General features: G+C 45.4%; 1 protein-coding gene across 1 annotated transcript; it reads left to right on the top strand.

Moving 5' to 3' along the window:
• Nucleotides 1–1,665: 1,665 nt before the first annotated feature.
• rpl22l1 (ribosomal protein L22-like 1) lies at nt 1,666–10,066 on the top strand. The gene is made up of 4 exons (XM_072254873.1): nt 1,666–1,894; nt 4,047–4,148; nt 6,779–6,900; nt 9,829–10,066. The coding sequence occupies exons 1-4, from the start codon at nt 1,886–1,888 to the stop codon at nt 9,971–9,973; spliced, it is 378 nt and encodes a 125-aa protein (XP_072110974.1). The 5' UTR covers nt 1,666–1,885; the 3' UTR covers nt 9,974–10,066.
• Nucleotides 10,067–21,617: the final 11,551 nt, after the last annotated feature.

The following is a 21,617-nucleotide window of genomic DNA, read 5'->3' as shown; positions in this document are numbered from 1 at the left end:
TCCTGATGTCTACAAGCCTTGTACGGGTTCTAGTGCCACACTTCTGGAACAATGGGGCCTCAATCTTGTCACAAAATGCTAGACATGATAAAAACTTCTGTGTCTTCTGAGCAGATCACTACAGACTGGTATCCCTCTCTTGTGGCATGGGCAGCATGGAGAAGTAGGCAGCCATCTGCTTCTCCTTGTTGACACTGGACAGCTGACAGCTCCTCACTGCCTTGATATGTGATTCTGTAACATTTGTCACTCACAGTTGTATACAGAATCTTCTCCTGTAGCTTTGCTCTGTACTCTGCCTTCCTCCATTCATGGACTATGAAGCTAATGAGACTGTTATTGTTACTGACTTTGGTCAGGAAGCTCCTCCACTGCCTCACCATCTGTGTGCCTGTGATACCTTGCAACTCATGACCAGTCTCTTCACACCATAGAGATCTTTCACCATTCTTGATAGAGTTCTCCTTGTATGTGTTGAACACAACATCTATTCTGCTACTCTGCCTGCCTTCCCTCACAGCCATACCCAGAATTGTCGTAGTAACATCTCTGAAAGTAACTTGATCACCTTTCACTCTTTGGACCAAGTTCATTCCATCAACCACTGTAGCAGAGTTTCCTGGGAGTTGCTCTTCTACTGCTACCTTTTTCTGCAAGGTTGTGGCTAAAGTAGCTTTATTTGTCTTTCTCAGCAATCCTCCTGGTGTGGACAAGGCCCAGGGCAATGGTCCAAGGGGATGAGAAAGGATATCCTCCATACGTAGACTGCGCCCTTCTGCTATCACTAAGATGTGTCCAAACAAAAACCAGTCTGCTTTCAAGATGATCGCCCTCCCATTTGATTTCACTTCTCTCTTCTTACACATATCACTGAACGTTTTCAGCTTGTTGGTTTTCATTGGGTCATGGAATTTCTTTACTGGTGGGTCTTCCTCTAGTCTCTCATCCTTGAAGGTTGCATAGCATTGCTCACCAATTTCATATGCCTTCATCAGATCAGAGGCAATTTCCTGGGAGCTGCCTTTGCCGTAGAGATGCTAATGAGGTCTCACTTCTCTGCAAATGGGTTGACCCATTCATGTACGAGGCTAACCACTGCTGAAACTGCTTCCTCATCTTTCTGGATTGTTGGCCGCTGTAGCTCCACATGGCGAAGCTCTGATTTGCTGCCTTGCACCATCTCCCTGAACTGTCCCAGGAATGCACTGCGGTGCTCAGCTGTTACGTAGTAACGCTTGATAGCTCCAGTATTCAGGCTGAACTGTGATGAGCCTCCAGGAGTCTGTGTGTCTTTGTTCACTGTGGCTTCAATAGCTTGGTCCACAGGGATCTGCCCAAAGGGGTTGTTACTTGACAGCTGCACTGAGAATTGGCCTGTCTTGAAGGCCTCATACACAGAAGGATTCTTCCCTGGGAGGTTCATCATCTGAGCAAAGTTAGGGGACAGATACCTGACATAATTCATCTTATCATAGGCAAAGCACGGTGGGATCATGGTTCTAATAGCATGGAGGTGCAACTCCCAGGCCCCCTCACAGAAGGCTACCACCGCCGCAATACTATTACATATTTTCCAGCACTAGGGATGTGTACCTTGCCAAAAATCACTATAAGGATTATTCCACCCGAATGGTACCGGTGGCCCAACTCTGGGGCCCTGGCTGCCAGGCCTGCCGAGCTCTTCCAGCACTTTGCGTATTGCTTTGTATCTGAAACACGTGGCACTGCGGCGGCCGGCCTTAACCACGTGACGCGGTCCACTTTCCCGGGCCGGCACGCACTTGGAGGGCGTGGCCGGCGCGCTGACGTCATCGCGCTGCACACGGCCTATAAAAGGGAGAGGCGAGCGACGTTGTGCCTTTTAGTGGCCGGGGTTCGGCGAGGGATGGCGCCGGTAGGTGGAGAAGGGGCAGCCCGAGGGCCGGGGCTCCGGAGAATGGGGGTTCCTGTGGAGATAGGAAGAGTGCGATTTAACACCAAGTTCCCATGAAAAAACCGAACGGAAAGTCATTCGGCCCCTCCGCCACGTGCTGTCCGGCAACCCACCATTTACCTGGCAAAATTGGTAGGGTCATCGATCTTTCGCCCCGTGCTAGCCCGACACCCCATCTCCTAGTTCCCGGTGTGAGGGATCTCCCACCTGGGCAGTTTGTGGTGTGAGGGATCATTTAACTATTTATGGTTCTATCACTATTTATTATCTATGGTGCAACTGTAACGAAAACCAATTTCTCCCGGGATCAATAAAGTATGACTATGAATATGACTACGATCTGCCTGCGCTATGTGTGTGGTGTGAGGGATCTCCCACCTGGGCTGTGTGTGTAGTGAGAGATCTCTCACCTGGTTGTGTGGTGTGAGAGGTCTAGCACCTGGCCAGAGTGTGGTGTGAGGGATCTCCCACTGGGGTGTGTGTGATGTAGGGATCTCTGGTCTTGGTGTGAAGGATCTTCCTGGTCTCTGAGCATGTCGTGTGAGTAATTTCCAACCTGTGCTGTCATGTGAGGGATCCTGGTCTTGGTGTGTATGTGGTGTGAGGGATCTCCCACCTGGGCAGTTGGTGTGAGGGATCTTCCTGGGTTGTGTGGATGGTATGAGGGATGTCCCACTTGGGCTGAGTGTGAGGGACCTGTCTGTACTGTGTATCGTGTGAGGATTTCCCACCTGGATAGTGTGTGATGTTAGGGTTCTTGCTCCCAAACAGTGTGTGTGGTGTGAGGCATCATTCACCAGGGCTGTGTTTGTGTTGTGAGCGATCTCTCACCTGTGTGATGTGGGGGATCTCCCACCAGGGTAGTGTTGGTGAAGGATCACTCACCTGGGCTGTGTGTGGGATCTTTCAACTGGGTTGTGTATGTCATGTGAGGAATCTTGCTCCCAAGCTGTGTTTGTGGTGTGAGGGATCTCACCTGGGCTGTGTGGTGTGAGGGATCTCCCAACTGCAGTGTTTGTGGTGTGAGGGATCTCCCAGGCAGGGTGTGTGATGTGAGGGATCTCTCACCTGGCCTGAGTTTGTGGTGTGAAGGGATCTCCATCTAGGCAGTGTGTCTAAATTGTGGGATCTCCCACCTGCACAGTGTGATGTGAGGGATCTCCCACCTGAGCTCTGCGTATGTGGTGTGAAGGGATCTGCCTGGGTTCTGTGAAATGAGGGATCTCCTACCCACACTGTGTAGATAGGGACCTCCCACATGGGCAATCTTTGGTGAAGGGTCTCCCACGGGCTGTTTGTGGGTGAAGGATTTCCTGCCTGGGCAGCGTGTGGGGTAAACTCCTGACTGAGCTGTCTCGATTGGGTAGTATATGTTGACGTGTTTGTACTTTGCAAATTACTTGAACTTTGCCTGCCCCTATTGCGGTCTGCCAATAACTAACTTCATACATACTTGGAGAGTTTTTGGCTGTTTTGCCCCATACTAGGAAAGTATGTGCTGTCATTGGAGAGTGTCCAGAGGAGGCTCAGAAGAATGATTCCAGGAATGGAAGGGCTGACATGAGGAGTGTTTGACTCTCGGCATGCACTCACTGGTGTTTAGAAGAATGAAGGTGGGGGCGGCGGTTGGATCTCCTTGAAACTTACCAAATATTGAAAGGCCTAGTTAGAGTGGATGTTTCCTGTAGTGGGGAAGTCTAGGACCAGGGGGCACAACTCAGATATCCATTCAGAACAGACGAGGAGAAATTCCTTCAGCCAGAGGGTGGTGAATCTGGAATTCGTTGCCACAAATGAAGTTGAGGCCAAGTCATAGGGTATACTTAAAGCAGAGGTTGATTAGTCAGGGCATCAAAAGCAGGAGAATTGGGATTGAGAGGGATAATAAATCAGCCATGATGGAATGGCAGAGCAGGGTTGATGGGCGGAAAGATAATTCTGCTCTTGTGTCGTATGGCCCTACACCTCAAGCACAGAAATGTAACGTATCCCCTGTGGAAGGACTCCGTTCTCTGGGAGGGTGCGGATCACATATAGGCTGCCTGAATTGTGTGGGAGTTGTTGAGATTGATGTCCATCAGGGCCTGATTGCTTGAATTTCATCTCCCGGCAGAAAAGAAAATTTGCTTTCGAGGGGAAGAGGAGGCCGGTTTGGCAATTCACCCTGAACATCTCCAATCCAGTGGAAGATGGTATCCTTGACTCGGCCAACTTTGTACGTACTTCAAATGCACCAGCATGTGTTGTGAAATTTGTTAACTTAGCAGCAGCAGTTCAAAGCAATACATGATAATATAGAAATAAAAAAATAAGATCAATTAATATGTACATTTTAAAAATAGTGCAGAAAAAGAAGTAATATATTTTTTAAAAAGTGAGGTAGTGTTCATGGGTTCATCGTCCATTCAGGAATTGTATGGCAGCGGGGAAGAAGCTGTTCCTGAATCACTGAGTGTGTGCCCTCAGGCTCCTGTACCTCCATCCTGACGGTAACAATGAGAAGAGGGTATGTCCTGTGTGATGGGTGTCCTTAATGGACATCGCCTTTCTGAGACACCGCTCAGTGAAGATGTCTTGGAATTTACAAAGGCTAGTACCCAAGATGGAGCCGACTAATTTTACAACTTCCTGTAGCTCTTCGCCAGTTGGTTAGCACCTGTTTTCAGAGGCCTACCAGATAGTCTATCGGTGCCTGCCACCTTGTGAGGGTTCACCCTTAAAGACAGCCCGACATTGGCCTCTGAGACGGAGTTTCTCGCGCTGGAATTATCAAATTTTATCACAGTCTGCCACAGAAATGCAGATCAAGGGCCCCCACCACCCAGGCCATTCTGTCTTCATCAGGAGAGGGGTACAGGGAGCTTGGGTCCCACACCACTGGGTTTAGGAACAGCTATTACCCCTCAGCCATCAGACTCTTGAACCAGAGGGGAATCACCCAAACTCTGAACTCACTTTGATGGACTCTATAACTCATGTTCTGGATATTTATTTATTACTTTTTTTATTATCACTATTTTTTCTATGTGCATTTTGTTGCCTTTTGCACACTGGTTCTTTGTATTTGGTGTGGTTTTTCATTGTTTCTGTGGTCTTTCTTCACATTTTCTGTGAATGCCCACAAGAAAACGAATTTCATGCATGAGAATATCTGCAGGAGGTGGAAATCCAAAGCAACGCACACAAAATGCTGGAGCAACTCAGCTGGCCAGGCAAACCTCTGGAAAAGAGTAAACAGTTGATGTTTCAGGCCGAGACCCTTCGGGAGCTGATGGATGGTCTCCGCCCAAAAAGTCGACTGTTTACTCATTTCCCCGGATGCTGTCTGGCCTGCAGTTTGTGCGTGTTGCAAAACGTCGATCGTTACTTGTTTCCACTGATGCTGCCTGGCCTGCTGAGTTCCTCCAGCATTTTGTGTGTGTGTTGCAATGAGTCCCAGGGTGACAAATATGTACTTTGATAAATAACATTTACTTTGAACTTTGGACTGGTGCACAGATAGAAAAAGTTTAGATTTGGTCCAGACGCAGGAAAACGGGACTATCTTGGGGCATTGTGGTTGGCATTGACCAGTTGGGCTAAAAGCCGTGTTTCTGTGTTGTATAATTGACTAAGTACTGGAGACTTCAAGAGAGAAGATTTAAATAAGATATAAGAGTATAACAAAGGAAATCTTTCAAGTTTCATAAACTTTTTCTTGTCCATCTTTATTACAAATCCATTGCCTTTCAACACTGTCGGGGTTAATTTAGCACCCTGATGAAAGAGACCCCTTAATCCTCACTAGGTAGTCCAAATGTTCCACTTGCAGCCTCTTTATGGATTTACGTTTGCTTGAATTCATAAAACCTGAGCCCACATTCGCAGTCAGCACTAGAAGTTTGAGATGTTCCAACAATGCCAACAAGAATTAACAGTTCTTCAAACTCTTTGTTTCCAAGCGTGTAGTTCAACAGTGAATGCCTTAATTGAACCAGACTTAACTTTCTCAGAAAGGACAAGTTTGAAATCAGTATTGCTGCAATATTTTTAGGCAACAATTTTTTTGTACGTTCTAACAGATGAGTTCAGAGGGCCAATGTTTTATTAACAATGAATGACTGACTTCTATGCTGTGTTTATGGTTACAATTTGTAAGTGTTGTAAGGTGAAACGCTAAAATATTTCAAGTAAAGGTTGTGCTACAATGACATAATTACAGGGTATTTCTCTTACATTAACATAGATTTGAAAATTATATTAAAGTTCGTAATGTCTCGTGTCATGAAGCTCCCATGGCTTCATGTTATTCTGATCAGGGTGGGGGGGGCTAAGCGGGTGTTACACCTTGCCCAAGGGTGACCTGCTGGTTAGTGGAGGGAAGGTGAGCCTTACACCTCATTTGGGGGGGGGGGGGGACATAGCTCCAGCTCACCACCCAAATATGGCATTATAATTTCAAAATGATATTTACATTATATAAATAAAAAGGCTATGTGTTTAGTGCATGGGGAGGATGTACAAACTCCTTACAGGGGATGCTGGGACTGAACTCCGATGCCACAAGCAGAAATAGCACCGTGTTATGCGCTATGCTACTGTGCTGTTTCTTGTATTTTCTGTAAATGCCCACAACAAAATGACTCTCAGGGTAGCATCTGGTGAATTATGTACTTTGATAATTTATTTTGAACTGGTGAGTGGGTGCTAGATTTTGCTTAGTCCCTTATGGGCAGCAGAATTTAATCTGGCTTTCAGTTTGATCTTCCAGTGGCTCTCCTAACTGCTTGTTCTGACTAGGGTTACTGTCCCTAGTTGTGTCTAGGGTTCCTTCCCTAGTGTCCCACACATTTGTTTTACTGACAGGAGCAGTTCCTGAGGGAGAAGGTCAAGGTCGGAGGGAAGGCTGGGAACCTGGGCAACGTCGTGCAGATTGAACGCCTCCGGAACAAGATTACTGTCACCTCAGCCAAACAGTTCTCCAAGAGGTGAGCATACGTCACAGTCTGTCCTCCAGGATTTCTGTTGGATTAGCCACTGTGTACCTCCGGAGAGGGCAGTCGGTCCTCAACCCTAATCTGTCTTCGCCCTGTTATTAAGTGCAATCGTGAACAATAGCCAGAGCAGAAATGCTGATCAACTCAATTAGTTCCCAAAGAGAACTCTGATAGGCCAATCAGATGGTTCACTGCTGCTCAGTGATAGAACACAAAAAGAATCATGTACTATTAAGAAACATTAAAAAATAGTAGAGAAACTGGAGTCATGATGATCATGATGAAGTCTGCTGGAGAGAGACATTTATATACATGCTGTCCTCCATAGTTCAAAGAAATTGAAGATAAGGTTGCAGGGTGACAAAACATGGCAGGAGCACGTGAACTAAAAAGTAATCCCTACCGGGAGAAAACAGCACCTGTTCTTTCCACACTGTTCTCCAGCAGTTTAAGGATTAAGTCCAGCCGCAAAATAACTCACAAGTGCTCTTGAAAGTCGGGTATTAACCCTACCTACCAACAACCCAGCATTGCCATCCTGGTCTCCTTCATGATAGCTTATGAAGAAGCATGTGACTCCCCTCCCAGAGATGATAAGTGTTTGTGCACTTGACTCTTGAAGGCTTGGACCCCATCGTCTCAGATGTTTCCAACCACAGCATCTGGAAGGCTGTTCCAAATTCTATTAGCACAGTGAAGGAAGCTTCTATCCAGTGTGTAGGTTCAGGCATCAGGCGTAGAAACAGCATTATTGGAAACATCCTCTCTACAAGATTTCTTACACCTTTTCTACCTCTCACCCCCTTTATACCTCTTCCCCCACCCACCCATCTGCTCTGTGCTGTATCTAAAATAAGGGTACATTGAGGTGGTACAAAAGGAAAACCCTGCAGGATATCATGAACACAAGAGTTTGTGCAGATGACTAACACACACAATATGCTGGAGGAACTCAGCAGTCAGGCATTTGTGAAAGTGAATAAACAGTTGACCTTTTGGGTCGAGACCCTTCTTCAGGACTGGAAAGGAAGGGGGAAGAAGCCAGAATAAAAAGGTGGGGGGAGTGACAAGTTAGAAGGTGGTAGATAGGTAGGGGAGGGGGATGAAGTGAGAAGTTGGGAGGTGACAGGTGGAAAAGGCAAATGGCTGGAGAAGAAGGAATCTTAACAGGAGTGGAGAAGGGGAGGAGGGGCACCTGGGGGAGGTGATAGGCAGGTGGGGAGATGAGGTAAGGAGAGAGAGATCGATGTACCTGAGGGAATGAGCAAACACCTTACAGGCTGCAAACTGATTTGTTGGAATGGGAATGAGGATTATAATTAAAATGGTTGGCCACCAGGAAATTCTGCTTGTCATGGATGGGACAGAGCTGCTCGACAAGGTGGCCCCAAATCGACATCGTCTTACCAATGTAGCGGAGGCTGCCCGAACAGATACGCAGGTGAGGTGTTGTAGAATCTAGTGTTACAGCTACATAGAAACGAGTGCATCCAGGCAAAGTGCAGGGGTGGAAGTGAGTACTGAACACAGTGAGGCATTGTGTTGTATACTGTCCATACTGTTCATTTGATCACTTCAGTGCATGAAGGAGTATGTGACAAAATAACACAATTCAGAATAAAGCGTAGCATGTGATAGAACAGGTTGGCAGTGATAATCCTCTCGCTAAACTTGCCCCTTTGCCCGACTAGTCACTCCTCATTCTGTCTCTGGTCTAAGTTCACGCACTTTACCCTCCTGTTCTGCAGTTCTTGGGGAATTTACCATTTACACACCCCGACAGTAACGCAATCGTTAGCTTGGCTAATCAAAACAACCCCTTCAATTAATGTGCCCTACTGGTTTATAAGCATAAAAATAAGGATTCCTGACAGGGCCTTCCAGTTTCATTTATTTTCACTCACACTGTTACATCGGTTTATAGACAGCAGAATGGCCCCAAAAGGCCCTAGGGACAGTTTGCGGCATCCTAAAATAATTCCCGGTTAGTGGCAGCAGGCACACTACACCCTACACAGGCAGATTTAAACCCTCAGTTCGGCTTTGCTGGGAGGTGCGGAGGTTGGATTTGACGGTTGGTGAATAGTTAACGACAAAGTGTGTTGTGGAGAAAGCCTCTGTATTTCTATAGATGTTCGTTTTAATTTGTCTATTTGTAAATACTTTTTTTAAACAACTTTGGGCCGCTTTTGCTTTTTTTCCAACTGGCACTAACGTGCTGATGTGGCTTACCATCTGTTTTTTCCAACTGGTGGCTCATCGGGCATGCTTACCCACACCTGATAGCGAGTTTTGACAGCATCCATACAGATAATTTGATCACTTCAGAGGGGAAAATAACAATGCAGAATGAAGTGTAGCAGGGCAAGTGCAGCGTAGGCAGAAAATAAGGTGTGAGATCATAATCAGGTAGACGGAGGTCAAGAATTCATCTTCCCGTACTAGGGGACTGTTCTGTGGTCAGAGCTCGAGCTTAGTGGACAGGAAGTCCATTCAAGAGTGTGCCAACTGTCAGAATCTGTTCTTGAGCCTGGTGATAACTGTTCTCAAATGAGGGCAGAAAGCATGTCCGGGCTTGCAGGGGTCCTTGATTATGTATTTTATTTAGAGAACGGTAACAGCCTGCACCTCCCAATTACACCCATGTGTCCAATTAACCTACTAACCCATATGTCTTTGGACTGGGAGGAAACTGGAGCACTCGGAGGAAAGTCGTGCTGTCACAGGGCGAACGTACAAACTCCTTACAGACTGCGGCGGGAATTGAACCCAGGTTGTTGGCGCTGTAGTAACATCAGACTAACCACTATGGTTATGTCAGCTGTTTTTCTGAGGCAGCAGGAAGTGTAGATGGAGTCATTGGAGGTGAGGCTGGTTTCCGTGATTGAATGGGCTGTCTCTCTCTCTCTCATGCTTCAGGTACCTGAAATACCTGACGAAAAAGTACCTGAAAAAGAACAATCTGCGGGACTGGCTGCGGGTGGTTGCCTCCGACAAGGAGAGCTACGAGCTGCGCTATTTCCAGATCAGCCAGGAGGAGGAGGAGTCTGACGCAGAGGACTGAAGTGCTGCGAGCAGCAGACACAGAAGTGTGTCCTTCTCAGTGAACAGACAGGACTGTCATTAATTTATTAATAAAACATCACAGACTGAAAGACCACTTTGCAGAAAACATGTTCTTTCATTTTCCAGATTAGAAACCAGTTGAGAGCTTGAGGAGTGGTGGTTACTTGCTAGTGGTGAAGTGACAGATCATGCAGCACAAGAGGGTGTAGTCAACACATTCGATCTCCGCTGTCCTGATTAAAAGCTTTCCCAATCTTTCGCCAAATGTTTGACAGTTTTCTCCTTCCCATATTTCTCCCATTTGCTTTTGTGGAATTTAGGAAGTACAACACAGGAACAGGGCCTTCAGCCCACAGTGTTATTCCGAGCTAGTTGAATTAGTCATCACGAGGAAATCTGCAGATGCTGGAATTTCAAGCAACACACACAAAAGTTGCTGGTGAACGCAGCAGGCCTGGCAGGAAGGGTCTTGGCCCGAAACGTCGACTGTACCTCTTCCTAGAAATGCTGCCTGGCCTGCTGCGTTCACCAGCAACTTTGATGTGTGTTGCTTGAAATTCCAGCATCTGCAGATTTCCTTGTGTTTGTGTTTTTAAATTCACTACTGCAAAGCCTCTTCCGGTGATGCCTACACTGAAGAAGTTTAAATCTTCTCTTCGACGGGAGTTCAGTGAAACTATCTCTCACTGCCTCCCAATCTGTAATTTCTTCGGCTCTTCAACTTTTCGACCACATTTTGACTATTTATTTATATACACACTTTTTCTCTCTCTCTTTCTCCGTCTGTCTCTCTTACTAAACCCCTTGCCCATCCTTTGGGCTTCTCCCCCTCCCCCTTTTTCTTCTCCCTGGGCCTCCTGTCCCATGATCCTCTCATACCCCTTTTGCCAATCACCTGTCTAGCTCTTGGCTCCATCCCTCCCCCTCCTGTCTTCTATCATTTTGGATCTCCCCCCCCCCCCACCCTACTTTCAAATCTCTTACTAGCTCTTCTTTCAGTTAGTCCTGATGAAGGGTCTTGGCCCGAGACGTTGACTGTACTTCTTCCTAGAGATGCTGCCTGGCCTGCTGCATTTACCAGCAACTTTTATGTGTGTTGCTTGAATTAGCCATCAAATGGCCAACTAAACTAACCTCTTCTGCCTACACAATGAGTATATCCTTTCATTTTCCTCACATTTATGTGCCTCTACCACCACCCCAGGCAACACGTTGCAGACACCCACCGCACTGTGTAAAAAAAAATCACATCTTTGAAATTACTCCCTTTAACTGTCAATGCATGCCCTCTGGTATTCCACCCTGGGAAAAAGATATTGTCTGTCTACTCTATTTGTCTTGTAAACCTCTATCAGATCTCCCCTCAGCCTCCGCTACTCCAGAGAAGACAGCTCAAGTTTGTCCAATTTCATACATCCCCTCTAGGGAGGCAGCATCCTGCTGATCATCTGTACCCTAACGCCAGCTCAAAACCTATCCAATAAAGAAACTTCTTAATCTTTTCCACTTTCTCCTTAACGTGGCCTGCCATATTTGTTATATTCTCAGACTCGAGGAATATAAGTACTGTACAGCATTCCTGTCCTGTGATGGCACACTCTCAGCTAACACAAAATCTAGGGTCATAGGATTCTGCAAAGCCTTAGTTCTGGTAGCCACTATTTCAGCTGTTAATTCTTTTATCTGCAATTGCATACCTCCAGAGCTAAGGCAGTGTCATTCGCTACCTTCAAGGGCTAAAGCCATCCACATCAATTCTTGAGCTGCTCTGCCTGCTCCATACATAGGAAACCTGATCATCCAGAACCTGACTATCTGTAGCCTTTGCTGGTGGGCAAGGGGATATGCTTTTAATTAATGTCTTTTTGTCCTTTTATCTTCCTGTTGGCACTTTATCCCATTGTAAAGCAGTTTGAACTACATCATTGGTAGGAAAAGTACTCAATAAGTAAGTTACTATTACTGGTTGAGTACTCCTTATCTGAAAACCTCAACATTCTTTTGAGTGCTGACAGGTCACAAATGGAAAATTGCACAGGGCTTAGGGAAGGTCTCTGCACTGCAGACATTCGGAGAAGTGACCTCACACAGAAGTTAATGAAAATAGAAAAACATTACCTAAAGTGAAAAATGCAATCTCGGTCAGAGTGGATTTGTCAGCATTGGAGTGAACACATGTTGCTTAACAAGCAAAGATCTATCTATCCTTTGAGACCTTCAAAGGAGAAATTTTGAGAGTGCAGAGTTTGTACGTCCCTGTCAGGATTTAAGGCAAAGTCAATAAGAATAAGGAACCTTGGTTCTCAAGGGATACTGGAACTGATGAAGAAGAGAGAGGTGTATGACATGTAAGGGAAACAGGGAGCAAATAAGGTGCTTGAGCATAAAAAGTGCAAAAAAAACTTAAAGAAAGAGTGCAGAGAAGGTTTACAAGGATGTTGTCAGGACTTGAGAAACTGAGTTACCGAGAAAGGTTGAATAGGTTAGGACTTTATTCCCTGGAGCGTGGAAGAATATGGGGAGATTTGATAGAGGTATATAAAATAATGATGGGTATAGATAGAGTGAATGCAAGCAGGCTTCCACTGAGGCTAGGGGAGGTAAAAAAAAACAGGACATGAGTTGAGGGTGAAGGGGGATAAGTTTAAAGGGAACATCGGGGGGGAGCTTCTTCACATAGAGAATGGTGGGAGTGTAGAATGAGCTGCCAGATGAAGTGGTAAATGCTGGCTCACTTTTAACATTAAAGAAAAACTTGGACAGGTACATAGATGAGAGGTGCATGGAGGGATATGGTCCGGTGCAGGTCAGTGGGACTAGGCAGAAAAATGGTTCGGCACAGCCAAGAAGGGCCAAAAGGCCTGTTTCTGTGCTGTAATGTTCTATGGTTCTATATCAACGAACTGAAAATTGATGATTATTGTGAATATAGACTGGTTGCAGAAAATTTAAGAAAAGGCACAGTATTACAGTTTAAAAGTGTCCGCTGATCACGAAGCAGCAGAGAAATTCCTTGATGAATTTGCAAAGATCGTTGCTGATGAAAATTAACACCAAAACAAGTCTGCAATGCTGGTTGTTTTTATACCGTACATAAAACAAAAAGTGAAACGCAAATGTAGTCTACTATAACTTGTTAATCAAAACATGGCATTGTAGGTGGAGATCTAAAGCCTGCTGTTGTTCAACAGCTGGTTCAGGTATTCTCTCGATACTGCTGTACTGCTTTTGTTACCCTGCGTACATATTTCAGTATATTAATGGTATGTAATGTTACTGTTAAGTACAAATGAAACAAGTGTAAATAAAGTCTGTTTACTGGTAGCACATATATTCAGAGATGGAAACTATCACATATTCTGAAATCTGAAACACTGCCATCTCCAAGCATCTCAGATAAGGGGTACTCGACTTGTATCATTAAAGAAAACAACAGCAAATCAAGCCCCCCACCCATCCACTCACACACAGACAGGCCTCAAAACTTCTCAAACCTTCAGTCACTGGCCTAGACTCGCAGACACTGGGTTTCTATCATCTGGCGCCAGCATCGCATGCTCACAATGTTCAGATTCAGATTTATTTATTTATCGCATACACATTGAAACATACAGTGAATTGTGCCTGCTGCAGGGGCAAGAGCTTGCTCTCCATATCATACTGCCCTAGTTTGTGTACCAGTTTACATATTGACTTAGACAGCTGTGACACCACCCATGGTTGATCCCGATCAACGTTGGGCCTATGGGTATAACTGTCCATGCAAATGAATCAAAGGGTCAGGTTTAATATGAGCATATGTCATGAAATTTGTTTTGTGGCAGCAGTACATAAAAATATGTACATTGCAGAACATAATAAAACCGAAGTGCATTAAGAAATATATTTAAAAATTATCAAATAGTTGGTGCAAAAAGAGCAAACGAAAGGAAAAAAAAGGCAGGTAGATTTCATGGGTTCATTGTCCATTCAGAAATCGGATGGCAGAGGGGAAGAAGCTGTTCCTGAAACTTTCAGTGTGGGTTTTCAGGCTCCTGTACCTCCTCCCTGATGGTAGCAATGAGAAGAGGGCATGTCCTGGGTGATGGGAGCCCCTAATGGTCGATGCTGTGGTTTTGAGGCATTGCCTTTTGAAAGTGCTCTTGATACTGGGGAGGCTGTTACCTATCCTGTGCAGATGGGTCCCTGGCCCTGATTTGTCAGGGACTGTGTGGTGACTGCCTGTGCATCAGCCTCCCTAAGTGACGCACAGGCGTTCTCCATTAGGGAATAACCCCTTGGGAGAACATTGTGCTCAACTCGAGTAATCTGTGACTTTTAAGCTTGTTATTTCTTTCTTTGACTCGCTCACAAAAGAAACAATCTTTATCCGATTTTTACCCATTTTCTTGACCTGTTTAGCGACCTTTGATGTTCTATGCAATAATTCAAGATTCAAGATTGTTTAATGTTACTGGTGTAAAGGAGAATGAAATTGTTACTCCAGATCCTATCCAGCACAAAACAAACAATGAGATAATACAACAATAATAAAAATAGAATAAATATGAATACATAAGATAGCTTACATACATCGATTGATTCTATGTCCATAAAGTGATGGTAGACACAGGATAAATGCAAGCAGGCTTTTTCCACTGAGGTTGAGTGGGATCTCAATCAGAGATGAGTTTAGGGCAAAAGGGGAGAAGTTTAGTGGGAACATGAGGGGAAATTTATTCACTCAGAGGGTTGTGAGTGTCGAATGAGCTGCCAGCACAAATGATGCATTTGAGCATGATTTTAACATTTAAGAGAAGTTTGGATAGGTACCATTCAATCATAGCTGACCCTTCCCCCCACCCCCAGCCCCACTCCCCAGCCTTCTCCCTGTAACCTTTGATGCAGTGTCCAATCAAGAACCTCTCAAGCTCTGCCGTAAACTACATCCAATGACCGAGCCTCTACAGCTGCCTGCATTTTAAAAAATCCACACATTCACCACCCTTTGGCTAAGGAAATTTCTCCACATCTCTATTTTAAATGGACGTTCCTCTAACCTGAGGTCATGCCCTCTTGTCCTAGACTCCCCCACCATGGGAAACATACTTTTCACATCTACTCGGCCTTTCAACATTCAAAAGGTTTCAATGAGATCTCCCCCCATCCTTATAAATTCCACTGAGTACTGACCCAGTGCCATCAAATTTTCCTTATATGATAACCCTTTAATTCCTGGAATCACCCTGGTGAACCTCCTCTGAACCCTCTCCAAAGCAAGCACATCTTTTCATAATGTGGTAAATTGGATCAGTAAGTTCACTGATGACACTAAGATTGGAGGCGCTGTGGACAGCGAGGAAGGCTTTCAAGGCTTGCAGAGGGATCTGGACCAACTGGAAAAATGGGCCAGAAAATGGCATATGGAATTTAATGCAGACAAGTGTGAGGTGTTGCATTTTGGAAGGACATATCAAGGTAAGACATACACAGTAAATGGTAGGGCACAGAGGAGTGCGGAGGAACAAAGGGATCTGGGAGTTCAGATACATAATTCCCCGAAAGTGGCAGCAAAGGTAGACAGGGTTGTAAAGAAGGCTTTTGGCATCCTGGCATTCATAAGTAAGTATTGAGTATAGGAGTTGGGATGTTATGGAGAGGTTGTAGAAGACATTGGTGAAGCCAAATTTGGAGTATTGTGTTCATTTCTGGTCACCTAACTATAGGAAGGATATCGGTAAGATTGAAAGAGTGCAGAGAAGATTTACTAGGATGTTGCCAGGTCTTCAGGAGTTGAGTTACAGGGAAAGATTGAACAGGTTAGGATTTTATTCCTTGGAGTGTAGAAGAATGAGGGGAGATTTGATAAGAGGTTTACAAAATTATGAGAAGTATGGACAGAGTAAATGGGAATAGGCTCTTTCCACTTAGATTAGGAGAGATAAATACGAGAGGACATGGCTTTAGGGTGAAATGGGAAAGGTTTAGGGGGAACTTCTTCACTCAGAGTGGTGGGAGTGTGGAACGAGCTGCCACCTGGCATGGTAAATGCGGGGTCACTCTTTAAGTTTTAAGAATAAATTGGATAGGTACATGGATTGGAGGGTTACGGACTGGATGCAGGTCAATGGGACTAGTGGAATCTTTTGGCACAGACTAGAAGGGCTGAATGGCCTGTTTTCTGTGCTGTAGTGTTCTATCTTTTCTTACATGAAGTGCCGAAAACTGTTCACAATACTCTAGGTGAGGCCTCACCAGTGCATTATAAAGCCTCAGCATCACATCCCTGCTTTTGTATTCTAGACCTCTTGAAATGAATGCTAACATTGCATTTGCCTTCCTCACCACCAACTCAGCCAGCAAGTTAATCTTTAGGGTGTTCTGCGCAAGGACTCCTAGATTCCTTTGCGTTACAGATTTTTGGATTTTATCGCTGTTTAGAAAATAGTCTGCACATTTCTGCTACCAAAGTGCATGACCATGCATTTTCTTAACATTGAATTTCATTTGCCACTTTCTTGTCCATTCTGCTAATCCGTCTTAAGTTGTTCTGCAGCCTACCTGTTTCCTCAACACTACCTGTCCCTCCATCAATTTTCGTATCATCTGCAAACTTGGCAACGAAGCCATCTATTCTATCATTTGAGTCATTGATATACAGCATGAAAAGTGGTCCCAACACCGACCCCCGTGGAACACCACTAGTCACTGGCAGCCAACCAGACAAGGATCCTTTTATTCCCACTCACTGCCTCCTTCCAATCACCCAGTGCTTTACCCATGTTGGTAACTTTACTGTAATTCCATGGGCTCTTAACTTGGTAAGCAGCCTCATGTGTGCCACCTTGTCAAAGGCCTTCTGGAAGTCCAGATATACAACATCCACTGCATCTCCTTCTATCTGATCTTGTAATCTCCTCAAAGAATTACAACAGGTTTGCCAGGCAAGGTTTTCCCTTAAGGAATCCATGCTGATTTTGCCTTATCTAGTCCTGTGTCACCGAGTACTCTATAACTTCATCCTTAACAATTGACTCCAACATCTTCCCAACCACTGAGGTCAGGCTAACTGGTCTATAATTTCCTTTTTGCTGCCTTCTTTCTTAAAGAGTGGAGTGATATTTGCAATTTTCCAGCCTTCTGGCACTATGCCAGAGTTCAATGATTTTTGAAAGATCATTACTAATGCCTCTACAATCTCTACCATTACCTCTTTCAGAACATGAGGGTGCAGTCCATCTGGCCCCAGGTAGTTTATGTACCTTTAAGTCTTCCAGCTTTTTGTAACAGTAACTGCATCCACTTCTCTTCCCTCACACCCTTCAACATCTGGCACACCGCTGGTGTCTTTCACAGTGAACAATAATGAAAAGTACTCATTTAGTTCACCTGCCATACCCTTGGCCCTGGTATTATTTCTCCAGCCTCATTTCTAGCGGTCCTATATCCACTCCCAGCTCTCTTTATTTTTTTCACACTTGAAAAAGCTTTTACTATCTACTTTGATATTGTTCGCTAGCTTGTTTTCACATTTCATCTTTTCCCTCCTAATGATTCTTTTAGTTGATCTCTGTAGGGTTTTAAAAGCTTCCCGATCCCCTTCACACCAATTTTTGCTTTGTTGTATGCCCTCTCTTTTGCTTTAACATCAGCTTTGACTTCCCTTGTCAACCAAGTTGTATTATTTTGCCATTGGAGTATTTCTTCATTTTTGGAATACATCTGTCCTGCACCTTCCTCATTTTTCCCAGAAAATTACAACATTGTTGCTCTGCTGTCATCCCTGCCAGTATCTCCTTCCAATTTATTTTGGCCAACTCCTCTCTCGTACCACTGTGATTTCTCTTACTCCACTGAAATAATGCTACGTTAGACTTTACTTTCTCCCTATCAAATTTCAATCCTGTTGTAATCACTGCTTCCTCAGGGCTCTTTTACCTTAAGCTCCCTCTTCACCTCTGGTTCATTACATAACACCCAATCCAGTATAGCTGATTCCCCAGTAGGCTCATTGACAAACTGCTCTAAAAAGCCATCTCATAGGCATAAAACAAACTCTCTCTCTTGAGATCCATTACCAACTTTATTTTGCCAGTTGACCTCATGTTGAAATCTCCCATGACTATCATAACATTGCCCTTTTGACGCGCTTTTTCTGTTTCCTGTTGTAATCTGTGGTCCACATCCCAGCTACCGTTGGGAGGTCTGTATATAACTGCCATCAGGGTCCTTTTACCCTTGCAGTTTCTCAACACACAAGGATTCAACATCTTGCAGTCTTATGTCACACCTTTCCACTGATTTGATGCCATTCTTTACCAGCAGAGCCACGCCACACCCTCTTGCCTACCTTCCTGTCCCTCCAATATAACGTGTAACCTTGTGCATTCAGCTCCCAGCTACAATCATTCTTCAGCCACGATTCAGTGATGGCAACAACATCATACCTGACAATCTGTAATAGTCCAAGAAGATCATCTACTTTATTTCTTATACTGTACTCTGTATATTGAGATATAACACTTTGAGTGCTGCATTTGCTACCCTTTTTGATTTTGCATCCCTAATGCACTGATACCCTGCTGGCTGCAATTTTGTTCTCTCATCTGTCTGCCCTTCCTGACAATCTGACTGCATGCTATCTTGGCTTTTTTGCCATCTGTCCTATCCTGCGTCCCTTCACTCTGGTTCCCAGACCCCTGCCAAATTAGTTTAAACCCTCCCCAACAGCTCTCACGAACCTGCCTGTGAGAATATTGGTTCCCCTCGGGTTCAGGCAACCTGTCGCTCTTGAACAGGTCATCCCTCCCCCAGAAGAGATTCCCAATGATCCAAGAACCTGGAGCCCTTGCCCCCTGCACCAGCTTCTCAGCCACACATTAACCTTCCAAATCATCCTTTAACTATATTCCTCACCTGTTCTGCAACTTCTAATGTCCTGTGGATTGTTAGCATGGTCAGGAAGAGGCCTCCCAGGACTCGAACTTGAACCTGGTGAGGCTAGAACTAGAGGTCATGGGTTGAGAGTGAAATGTGAAAATTTGAAGGGAATTTCTTCACTCGGGGTGGTCAGAGTAGAACGAGGGGCTGGCAGAAGTGATAGATCTGGGTTTAAGAAGTTTGGATAGGTACTTGGATGGGAGCTCTATAGTGCAGATCGATGGGACTAGGCAGATTAATAGTTCAGCATTGGCTAGAAGGCAGAAGGGCCTGTTATTTTGCTGTAGTGCTTGCCCTGTGACTGTGATTCCAACTCCGGCCTCAACACAGACCTCCAACTTGCTGACCTCACCAGCCCTCAGGCCCTCTTGCCCACACAGACATCCGGTCCCATGACTCGTCAACACAGGGATCTTCCAGAGACATCTGGCCCCGTGATTCATCAACACAGAGGGGTCTTCCAAAGATGACTTCTTTTTTGTGTTGGACTGACCCCCAAAGGTTCTGTGGCCAGGGTGGGATGGGTGATTCCAGCCAGTTTCAAGGGTCAGCTTGACTGGGATCGCCATGCACTCTGGAGTCTCTTGGCACCTTTGTGCTGTCGTAAGTATCAATCTTACGTGTTCAGCAAAATCTGCTCCTCCGTGTTCGCCGGTAATTGGCCCGTTAGGAATGTTGTCGCCTTTCCACTGGGTACTGGCTGATGACATCATGGCACCGGCGGACAACAAAGCAAGCATGTTGACTGGGTCACCTTGTTCTGCAGGTTGCGACCGGTGCCGCGGGATCAGTGGAAACGTGCTGCAGTGAGACTCATGCACACCTTTAGATAAGTATTTATAACTGTGTAACTGGAAGCTTTTACTGAATGTTTAGTGTCTGTCTTGTCTAAATACATAGGCATTGGTCAGACTGCACTTGGGGTATTGTCAGTAGTTTTGGGCCTCTTACCTAACAAAAGATGTGCTGGCAGCAGTGAGGGTCCAGAGGAGGTTCACAAAAGTGATCTCAGGAATGAAAGGGTTAATGGCTCTGGGCCTGTACTCACTGTTGAGAAAAATGAGGGAGATCTCATTGAAACCCATCGAATATTAAAAGGCCTAGATAGAGTCGATGTGGGAGTTTAGTACATAGAAACATAGAAAATAGGTGCAGGAGTGGGCCATTCGGCCCTTCGAGCCTGCACCGCCATTTATTATGATCATGGCTGATCATCCAACTCAGAACCCTGCCCCAACCTTCCCTCCATACCCTCTGACCCCCGTAGCCACAAGGGCCATATCTAACTCCCTCTTAAATATAGCCAATGAACTGGCCTCAACTGCTTCCTGTGGCAGAGAATTCCACAGATTCACCACTCTCTGCGTGAAGAAGTTTTTCCTAATCTCGGTCCTAAAAGGCTTCCCCTCTATCCTCAAACTGTGGCCCCTCGTTCTGGACTTCCCCAACATCGGGAACAATCTTCCTGCATCTAGCCTGTCCAATCCCTTTAGGATCTTATACGTTTCAATCAGAAACCAGAGGGTACACCTTCATAATTGAGGGATGTCCATTTGGAACAGAGATGAGGAGGAATTTCTTTTCCCATTCTGACATGTCGGTCCATGGTGAATCTGTGGAATTCATTGCCACAGATGGCTGTGGAGGACAAGTTATTGGATATACTTAAAGCAGAGGCTGATAGGTTCTTGATTAGTCAGGGTGTCAAAGGTTACGGGGAGAAGGCAGGAGAATGGGGTTGAGAGGGTTAATAAATCAGCCATGATGGAATGGTGGAGTATTTGGTGACTCGAAGGGCTGAATGGATTAATTCTGCTCCTCCATGGTCTTCTTGACCAATGATATATGACCTTGATTTTACCTGTGGCCAAAGGTTTGTCAGCGAAGGCAGGAGAATGGGGTTGAGGGGAAGATGGTCTTATGGTAATTTACTTACCGGTAGTGTGTCTGTTCTGTCCATCTGACTGAAACTGAATCCGATTTCACACGGCAGGGTTTGGCCAGGAGCTCCACTCAAATGTGGCTCTGACATTTGTCAAGACTCTGAGTTGGGACGCTCTACTATACATATCCTCCCCTTCTCTCCCTCTCCACATTCCGCAGGGATCACTTTCTCCCCATTAATCTAAATCCTGGTATTTATCCCTGCAACAAGACAGGTGCCACACCTGCCCTTACATCTCCTCCCTCACCTCCAAACAGGGCCCCAAACAGTCCTCCCAGATGAGCCAATACCATCTGTGAATCTTTTGGGGTTGTCTGGTGCTCACAGTGTGGCCCTGTCTATATTGGTGTGACGGAGATTGGGGAACCGCGGTCCTGTAAGCTGATCCAAGCTGATCGCCAAACTTCGCCAGCTTGGTATCAGCTCATCCCTCTGCAACTGGACCTTGGAATTTCTGACTAATAGACCCCAATCTGTTAAGTTAGACAACCTCTCCTCCTCCATTCTCACCCTGAACACTGCGCGCCTCAAGGCTGTGTGCTGAGCCCTCTTGTGTATTCCCTTTTCACCTATGACTGTGTTCCTGTACACGGTTCTAACTCCATAGTCAAGTTCGTGGATGACACCACGGCGGTTGGCCTGATCAGAGGGAGTGACGAGACGGCCTACAGGGACGAGGTCCATCACCTGGCCGCATGGTGTGCTGATAATTACATTATTAGATTATGAGGACAGGCAGTCCTCTTTTTTATTGTCATTTAGTAATGCATGCATTAAG

Source organism: Mobula birostris, chromosome 4 (assembly GCF_030028105.1).
Source record: "Mobula birostris isolate sMobBir1 chromosome 4, sMobBir1.hap1, whole genome shotgun sequence".
Classification (NCBI taxonomy): Eukaryota; Metazoa; Chordata; class Chondrichthyes; order Myliobatiformes; family Myliobatidae; genus Mobula; species Mobula birostris.
This window is presented reverse-complemented; position numbering and strand designations above follow the sequence as displayed.